Below are 9,464 nucleotides of genomic sequence, written 5' to 3'. Positions count from 1 at the left end.
CTCACCTTTCCCTGCAGAGAATTCACCATAGCCAGAGTCTGAACTCCTTAGCTTGGAGGTCCAGGATGCTGCCCCTGTACCCCACACTTCATCTGTACCATAACAACCCCCTCTCCAGGACCTGGAACAGCTCTCTGCTCTTTGCCTAATTATCTTAAACCAGGTCGCTCCTCTTCTTCTTCTTCCAGGGAGTCTTCCCTGACTGGGCCTGCCCTACAGTCCCCGAGGTTTCCCCCATGACTGTGTCTCTGTCCTCTCTGGGTATCACTATCTGAAGACCTGACTGTCACTCACAGGGTCACTGCAGAGGTGCCCAGCACGGCACATGCCCAGGTGACCACACTAGGAAAGTCTGATGACCATCTTTATCTTTCACCCCAGAGACTGAGGGGTGGTCTCTTCTCAGAGAAACCAGTCCCAGACCCCAGACCCCTGTACCACTCTCCAAACCCGACAGACGAAAGAGACAAGGCCTAGGCCCAAGCTTAGAAAAATAGGACTTTCTTGTTGTGCCCTGGTGCCCCGGAAGCCCTCCCCATCTGAGTTTTTAAAAACCGTGAGCAATTTTGGTGAGTCTGAGGCTAGGTCCCTCGTGGGATCCGAGTCCTGCTGTCCGTGTGGGGGCCAAAGCCAGCCAGCAGAGATGGCTGCCCAGCTAGGGTCCCGCAGGTTCCTGGCTGGACCCCCAGGGCTCGCAATCCAGCTGGACCACCGTGTGGGCCCTGGGTGCAGTGGGCTCAGAAGTGGGCACTGCTGGCGTGGGGCCTAGGGCGCCATTGGTCTGTGAGCAAACACTGCTGACCGGTGCGGTGGTCTTGGCTTTGCCAGGGGGCTGGCCCCCGTGCACCTTGTAGCGCATGAGCAGCACGAAGATGAAGACCAGGACAGAGGCCACGATGACGCCCCCCAAGGCGATGATCATGGTGCCCCCCAAGAAAGGCGCATGTGGGGCCCCGCAGGGCCGTAGAGCAGGCTCAGTGGAGAAGCGGGCACAGCCCACGGGCCGCGTGGCCGTCAGCCCGGTGGCTCCATCCTCATACACTGCTAATACACACAAATCATAGGTCCGGCCTGATGCCAAGTCAGTCAGCAAAAAGGAGCGGCTGTCTGCTGGGATCATCCTAGAAGACAAGCAAGGGGGGAGGGGTCAGATCTCCAAGGTATCCAGCACCCATCTTCTACTCCCCTACCCACCCAACACCCCACAGGCCCAGATTCCTGCCAGCCCACTGAGTGCCCACCAGCCAGCTCCCCAATTTCCTTTGTTTGGACACCCCTCCAGCCACCTGACAGATGCCCCTCAGGTCTGTGAGCTAACTCCACTCTAACTCTAACTTCTCTTCGGCCCCAGCTTGCTACCAAAGACTCCAGTGGGCCAGATGCTTCCTTCCTTTTTTACCATTTTGTTGGTTGTGGGATTTGAACTCTGGGCCTGGGTGCTGTCCCTCAGCTCTTCAGCTCAAGGATAGTGCTCTACCACTTGAGCCACAGCACCGGTTATCTGAGTCGGTTTTTTGAGCCGGTTTTCTGAGTGGCTTATTGGAGATAAGAATTTCATGGACTTTCCTACCTGGGCTGGCTTTGAACCTTGATCCTCAGATTTCAGCCTCCTGAATAGCTAGGATTACAGACGTGAGCCACCAGCACTCAGCTCAGATGCTTCCTTTCTCGTAACACTTCCTGTGTCCTTCCACTCATGTTTTATTTATTTGTCCCCAACTGCCTATCCCCGCCTCCCCCCCCCCCCCCATTTTAGTGTGTGTGCTGATACTGGGGCTTGAACTCAGGGTCTGAGCACTGTCCTTAGCTTTTTTTTTTTTTTTTGTTGGTCATGGGCCTTGAACTCTGGGCCTGAGCGCTGTCCCTCAGCTCTTCAGCTCAAGGCGAGCGCTCAACCACTTGAGCTACAGCGCCACTTCCGGTTTTCTGGTGGTTTATTGGAGATAGGAGTCTCACAGTCTCTCCTGCCCGGGCTGGCTTTGAACCGCGATTCTCAGATCTCAGCCTCCTGAGTAGCTAGGATTACAGGCGTGAGCCACCAGCGCCCGGCTCCTGTCCTTAGCTTTTTTGCTCGTCTGGTGCTCTACTACTTGAGCACCACCTCTACCACATCTCTACTTGTGGCTTTTTTGGTGATTCATTGGATTCATAAATCTCTCAGACTTTCTTACTCGGACTGGTTTCAAACCACAATCTCCAGATCTCAGCTTACCAAGTAGCTAGCATTAGAGGTGTGAGCCCTCCGTGCCTAGCCTCAATTTTAAATTTTATTTATGTTTTTGGTAATGGGTCCCTGAGCTCTTTCACTCAAGGCTAGCAGTTGTGAGCCACCAGCACCATTTTTTTTTTTTTTTTTTTTTTTTTTTTGTATTTTTGCCAGTCTAGGGCTTGAACTTGGCTTGGGTAGTGTCCCCTGAGCTTTTTTTGCTCAAGGTAAGCACTTTACCACTGGAGCCACAGCACCACTTCTGGTTTTCTGAGTGGTTTATTGGAGATAAGAGTTTCACAGACTTTACTGCATAAGCTGGCTTTGAACTGCAATCCTCAGATCTCAGCCTCCTGAGTAGCTAGGATGACAGGCACAAGCCACCAGCACCTGGTTCTGCAGCACCCAGCTTTCTAGCTTGTTTTGGAAACAGTGTTTTGTGCTCTTGCCCAAGCTGGCTCAGAACAGTGATCCTCCTACTTCCACCTCCTGAGAAGCTGGGATTGCATGGTATACTACCAAGGTCCAACTCTTTCTGTCCAATTTTGCTGTAGGCCTGTCTGACTCCCCCTTAGCCCTTGTCTCCGTTCCTCCTATTCTACCCACATCCCTTCCAAGCAGTTTTTTTTGAACCACAGCGTCAGTTCCAGCTTTTTCTGTGTATGTGGTACTGAGGAATCGAACCCAGGTTTCATGCATGCTAGGCAAGCACTCTACCACTAAGCCACATTCCTAACCCTCGGCCAAGCAGTTTGTAATCTCACTTCCAATCTTTCTCCCAATTTCCCTCTGGATCCCATTTGACTCCTTTCCAGACTTTTAATTTCCCTTGTCCAGCAGGCTGATTCTCCTTTAGTGTACAGCTCGAATTCTCTAATCTAACCACCCAATTCCCCTCTCCCAGTAGTCTGATTTCCCTCTAACCTGCCAATGTATTTCCCTCTTGTCTCATTGCCTTAATATTATCATCTCTGTAGTCTTGTTTCTCCAGCAAATTCTGCCATCTGAATCACCACTGAGGATTTCTTTCTCTCTGTTACCTTATTTCTTTCCAGCTCAGTCATGTAATTCCCTTTTTATCTTTGTTGCCCGGTTTCTATTTATCCTAACTTTTCCTGTTACTCCCACCAGATTTCCTTCTGGTGCACTGGAGATTTAACTTGTTTTAGAATCTGTTTGTTGGGATTTTCCCTCCCTCCCTCCCTCCCTCCCTCCCTCCCTCCCTCCCTCCCTCCTTCCCTCCCTTCCTTCCTTCCTTGTGGGGCCTGAACTATGGACTTGGGGCTGTCTCTTAGCTCTTCAACTTGAGACACAGCACCACTTCGGGCTTTTTCTGCTTATGTGGTGCTGAGGAATCGAACCCAGGGCCTCATGCATGCAAGGCAAGCACTCTACCATTGAGCTACCTTCCCAGCCCCTTTTTTCTATTTCTATTTCACTTCTATTTTATTTTTAGTGCTGGTCCTGGGGCTTGAATTCAGAGCCTGGGCACTACTGCTAAACTTTTTCACTCAAGGCTGGCACTGTGCTACTTGAGCCACAGCTCCACTTCTGTTTTTTTTTGGTGAACAATAGAAGATAAAACAGTTTCACAACTTTTCTGACTGGGCTGGCTTTGAACTGGGATCCCTAGATCTCAGGTGCTTGAGTAGCTAAGATTACAGGTGTGAGCCACCAGCACACATCTTGATTTCTTTTTACCTTGGCTATCCAGTATTTTTAATCCATTCTGCCCACCTCTGGCTACCCTTCTCTCTCTCCCTCCCTCCCTCCCTCCCTCCCTCTCTTCCTTCCTTCCTTTCCTTCCTTCCTCTCTCTCTCTCTCTCCTCTCTCTTTCTTTCTTTCTTTCTTTCTCGTCAATTGTGGAGCCTGAACTCAGGGCTCAAGGCTAGTGTTCTACCACTTTGTGCCACAGTATCATTTTGATTTCTTTCTTTTCTGTGCTGGTCCTGGGGCTTGAACTTAGGGCTTGGATTTTTTTTTTTTTTTTTTGGAGCAGAGGGGGTTGTGGGGCTTGAACTCAGGGCCTGGGCACTGTCCCTAAGCTCTTTTGCTCAAGGATAGTGCTCTACCACTTTGAGCCACAGCTCCACTTCCAGTATTATAGTGGTTAATTGGAGATAAGAGTCTCATGGACTTTCCTGCCTGGGCTTGGCTTTGAACCATGTTCCTCATATCTCAGCCTTCTGAGTAGCTAGGATGAGCCACCAGCACCTGGCTTGCCTGTTCATTTTTTAATTTTTTTTGCCAGTCTTAGGGCTTGAACTCAGGGCTTGGGCATTGTCCCTGAGCTGCTTCTGCTCAAGGCTAGCACTCTACCATTTGAGCCACAGTACCATTTTTCGAACCCAGGGCTTCATGAATATTAGGCAAGCACTCTACCACTAAACTACGTTCCCAGCCCTGCCTGATTTTGTTTGTTAACCTGTGTGGTTTGATTTCCTTGGCACTCCCTGACCTTTCTCAGCTGTGCTTTGGGTCTGGAGAGTTCACAGGTGTATCCCCAGCCTTTGCTACTTGACTTCCCCTCCGAGCTACCCCACCCCACCCCTGCCCTCCGCACCTGTAGACAAGGATGTCATCGGCCGAGCTGTTGTACTGGATCTGATACATGCGGATGCCCGGGATGGGCCTCTGATCCGGCCACTGCACTAGAGCGGCGGTGGCCCCGTGCTCAGTCACCTGGACGCCGCGGTCAGTAGGCGGCACGGTGTCGGCCACCTTGGCCGAGGCAGAGGCGGCAGATGGCGGGGTGAGGGCATCAGGATCCCCGTCCCGCGGGGGGTCGCAGCTGGTGCTATTGGCTAGCTGAGGGGGTGGCGGGGGCCCCACGGTCAGCTCCACAGCCGCTGTGGCCTCACCAGCCGCATTAGCAGCAATGCAGGTGAACACACCGCCATCGCCCGGTTCGGTGACTAGCAGCTCCAGCGTTCCATTAGGGAAGGCCCGGGCCCGGCTGGAGTTGCCCAGCAAGCGGCCTTGGGGTGACACCCATCGTACACGGGGCTCTGGGTCCCCAACTGCCCGGCAGCGCAGGGCAGCTGGCCGGCCTGCGGGTACAGCCAGAGGGGGCGATCGGTGGGTCACCACGGGGGGTTCACATACAAATTCTTCCTCTCCCACTGCCCAGAAGTAGCGGCCTCCCAGAGCCGGGGGCGAGGCACAAGCTTCGAGATCGTCCTCCCGGGCCAGGCGCCGCAGCCACACCAACTCACAATTGCAGTGCAGAGGGTTGCCACCAAAGGCCAGCACTAGGGCCGAGGCCGGGGAACCCCGGGGCCTGGCCAGCAAGGGTAGACGGGAGAAGAGAGGATCCGGCGGGATGGTGGTCAAACGATTAGAGGTCATGTCCAGCCGGGCCAGCTTGTGGAGGCGGGAAAAGGCTCCAGCAGGCACAGAAGCCAACAGATTATGATCGAGGCCCAGCGTATTGACGTTGCCCAGGCGGCCCAAAGCCTCCCAAGGTAGCTGTTCCAGGTTGTTGTAAGAAAGATCGAGATCCTCAAGCGTCTCAGCGCAGTCGTCCAAGGCACCAGCCGCCAGGGCTGCCAACTGATTGTTGCTCAGGATGAGGTGGCGCAAGTTAACCAGGCCACGCAGCTGCCCCTCGCCCAGCGAGGTCAGCCGGTTCCCATCTAAGTGCAGAGCGCGCAGGGCCCGGAGATCGGCGAAGGCACCGGCTGCCACATGGCGGATGGTGTTTCGGGACAGGCTCAGATGGAGCAGGCCCGTCATGTTGGCCAAATCTCGGCGCCGGACTGAGGCGATGAAGTTGTCCGCTAGGCGCAGCTCGGCTGCCCGGCGATCCAGGGTGGGAGGCACGAACAGGAGGCCTGCCCCTGGACACAGCACGCTTAAGGGCAGCGACTGGGTCTGGCAACGGCAGCGGCGGGGACACGGGCTGGATGTGGCTGGCTGAGGTGGAGCTGAGGCAGGGGCCAGCGGGAGCAGGCAAAGAAGCAATGGAAAGACGGCCATCGCGGGCAGGGGTGGCCTACAGGGAAGAGGGAAGGTGTTTAGGGCTGGTTGAGGCCAGAGAGGGAGGCCCCATAGAAGGTTAGGGTGGCCTGAGACCCTGTGAGAAGATGCTAAGGACAGAAGGCCCTGTCTGAAATCAGGAGAGGAGAGGTGGTCATATATGGATTTTGCTTTGGTACTGTTCCTGGGGCTTGAACTCAGGGCCTGGGCGCTACCCCTGAGCTTTTCTTCTCAAGGCAAATGTTCTCCCACTTGAGCCACAGCTCCACTTCTGGCTTTTTGAATGGTTATTTGGAGATATGAGTCTCACAGACTTTGCTGCTCAGGCTGGCTTTGAGCTGTGATCTTCAGATCTCAGCCTCCTGAGTAGCTAGGATGACAGGCGTGAGCCACTGGTGCCTGGCTCAGAGAAGATAGTCTAATACTCAGATGTGTCATGAAGTCCCAGAGGGAACAGAATGAGCCAGTAAATGGGAAGGGAAGTAGCTAAAGATGGGCACGGATGGACAGAAAATAGAAGGGCTGTCCGGGTGGGTCCTGGTGGCTCACACCTGTCATCCTAGCTACTCAGGAGGCTGAGATCTGGTTGATTGCAATTCCAAGCCAGCCTAGTCTGTTCACAGACTGGGATTATCTCCGATGAGCCACAAAAAAAAGAAAAGAAAAAAAAAAGCCAGAAGAGGTGTGGCTCAAGTGGTAGAGTGCCAGCCTTAAGCAAAAAAGCTAGGGGACAGTGACCAGGCCCTGAGTTCAAGCCCCAGTATTGAAAACAAAAGGAAAAAAAAAAAAGAGGTGGCCAGATCTGGTCAAGAGAAAAGACAATATCAGAAGACTGAGAGATCAGGACAGCTGGGGAAAATACAGGGTGTGGAGAGGAGGAGAGACGGCAGAAGCGATCAGAAGAACAATGAACGAGAGGAGAGGAAAGGCTGGAGACGGTCAGATGTCTGTGGACAGGGGTGAAAGGAGGGCAACAGAGACGGAAGGTGGAAGATGTTCCAAGAAGGAGAATGTGGACAGAGACGGCGGCAGGGAGGGGAAGGTGGGAAAAGGGCAGCAGAGGACAGGGGTGGACGAGAGAGATGACTGAGTGGATGGATGGCAAGAAGCAGTAAAGGGTGTCAGAGACCTGGAGAGGACATGAAGTGGGAGATTGACGAGGTCAGAGAATGGCCGAGTCGGCCACCTATCCCAAGGGCTAAAGGCACGCCCCTTGGGGAGTGTCTTTTTCTAGGGGAAACCCCAAGAGTGCCAAAGAGAACCTGGCCCTCATCTTACCTTCACCTCCACCCCCAGGCGCAAAGCTCCTCCCCAACCCCTCCCCACCTCCACGGAGGTCTCACAATGGCCTTACCTGAGCTGGAAGCCACCCCGGGGGGGAGCAGAGTCCTCAAGCTCCGAGGGGGTCAGAGGTCAGGGCTCTGTGGCCAGCCGGGGACATCAGAACCGCCCTTCCTCATCCCCAAAGCCTCTGCAGAGGGAGTGTGGTGTCTTGCTTAAAAAATCTGTGGTCACGGAGTCTCCAGATTCTGATACTTAGGGTCTCAGACTTCCAAATGTGGGATCCTCTAAGGGTCCAGTTTGAGATAGCCAGGTCCTAGTTTGGGTTATTCAGGGTCAAATCTCCCCAGCTTCAGTCTTGCAATGTCCAGAAACCAAAAAAAGGGAAATTGAAGGTATGAGTCCCAAGTCCAATCCTGCGATTTGATAATTGGGACTCTGCGTTCAGATATTGGGGTGCTCAATCAAAATGTGGAGGTCTCTAGCTGTAGATTAGGGTCTGCAGCTAGGACTTCTCTGGTCCACATTTAGGTGAAGGCCCCCTTGGAAATCCTGCATTCAGATCTTGGAATCTGAGGCCTAAATCTCAGGGTTCAGTTGCCAAAGAGTGGGTTTCCAGGGTATAGATTTGGAAAGCAAGTCCCAGATTCCAAGGTGCCAAGCCAGGCTGAGAATTCAGAGTTCAGCTCCAAATCTGGGTAGGGGGTCAACTCAGGTATCATCAAATCCTGGGGTTCCAGCTCCAAATCTTGGGGTCCATGCTGTCAATGATGGAATTCGGTTGCCAGATCTTGGGGAGGGGGCAGGGTAGAGGGAGTCCTATGGGCTGATGTCGAGATTGTAACCCCAGACACTGACTGGGGTTCAGGGTCCGGGTCTTGGTGGGGAGGGAGGGTCCCAACAGCAGGATCTCAGGGTGGCTTGGCTGGTCTCGGGTCAGGCTTCTCAGGCTGGTCCAGATCTCTTCATCCAATCTCGGGGTGCAAGACCCTGGTGTCGAGGTGCAAGGCCCAACGCGGCTGGCTTCCCTGGCCGTGGCGGAGGAGGGGCCTAGCTCAGGAAGGAGGAGAGGGGGGATCCGAAGCGGTGGTGGGCAGAGGGGAGGGCACACGGGCCGGCGGGCGCCGAGGCCCGGGTGGGGCGAGGCCTGGGCGCGGGTGGATGGATGGATGGACGGATGGAAGGACGGACGGACGGATGGATGGATGGATGGATGGACAGACGGACTATCAGACACGCACACGCGGGCGGGATGGGGGCACCGCAGCGCAGGTGGGGCCGGGCGGGGCGGGGGGGGGGGCGCAGGGGGAGGGGCCGCGCGCGGAGACCCCTCCCCCGCCGGGGCCGGGGCGGGGAAGCCGGGGCGGGCGGGGAGCCGGGGCGGGCGGACCGGGTGCCGGTGCTCCCGCGGCCTCCTCGCCGGGAACCCTGGGCCACGCGCGTGCGCGCACGCGCCGCGCCGGCGCGCGCGCCCGCGCTTAAAGGCGCCGGCTCCGGAGCGCGCGCCCGCGCTTAAAGGCGCAGGCGGCCGCGGCCGCCGCCCCCACCACCCACCCCCTTCCCTCGGAAAGGCGGCGCCCCTGGCTCCACTCCTCACCCCGGTCCCCCCTGCAATCGCCCTGCCACTGGGCTGAGCCCGGATCCCTGCAGATCCAGAGAGACTGAGACAAAGAGACAGAGACAAAAAAAAGAAAAGGAAAAAAGGTGGGCCTAGATCGAGAGACAGATGGGGACAGAGATGCAGAGAGAGACCGGAAGAGAGAGACAGAGAGAGCCTCTGAGCCAGACCACAGGCAGGGCGGCTCAGAGGCACACATGGAGACACGGTACTTGGGGTACTCCGAATAATACTCTGCATCCAGCTCCCCCCCTTTCCCCCCACCTCCTCCCTGCCAGTCCTAGGGCTTCAACTCAGGGCCTGGGTCTTTGTCCCTGTGATTCCCCCCCCCCCATGGTGGGCGCTCTACCACTTGAACCACAGCTCCACTTCTGGCTTTT

General features: G+C 55.5%; 1 protein-coding gene across 1 annotated transcript; it reads right to left on the bottom strand.

Annotated features, from left to right (window-relative positions):
- Window positions 1–485: 485 nt before the first annotated feature.
- Window positions 486–8,740, bottom strand: LOC138811518 (leucine-rich repeat and fibronectin type-III domain-containing protein 3). Its single transcript, XM_069999226.1, has 3 exons — window positions 7,540–8,740; window positions 4,771–6,201; window positions 486–1,121 (listed from the first exon to the last, which is right to left on the bottom strand). Exons 2-3 carry the CDS (start codon window positions 6,183–6,185, stop codon window positions 656–658), a joined length of 1,881 nt encoding a protein of 626 aa, XP_069855327.1. The 5' UTR covers window positions 6,186–6,201; window positions 7,540–8,740; the 3' UTR covers window positions 486–655.
- Window positions 8,741–9,464: the final 724 nt, after the last annotated feature.

This window comes from Dipodomys merriami, unplaced genomic scaffold, assembly GCF_024711535.1.
Source record: "Dipodomys merriami isolate MVZ:Mamm:240054 unplaced genomic scaffold, mDipMer1.0.p SCAF_534, whole genome shotgun sequence".
Lineage (NCBI taxonomy): Eukaryota > Metazoa > Chordata > Mammalia > Rodentia > Heteromyidae > Dipodomys > Dipodomys merriami.
The sequence above is the reverse complement of the archived record's forward strand: the minus strand, read 5'-3'. Positions and strand labels throughout refer to the sequence as shown.

Bases quoted from the DNA above. Each gene is read 5' to 3' on its own strand.
- LOC138811518 (XM_069999226.1), bottom strand. From the start codon at position 6,185: ATGGCCGTCTTTCCATTGCTTCTTTGCCTGCTCCCGCTGGCCCCTGCC. The intron at 1,122-4,770 runs GTGCGGAGGGCA...CTTGTCTTCTAG, and splicing joins GATGACATCCTTGTCTACAG to GATGATCCCAGCAGACAGCC.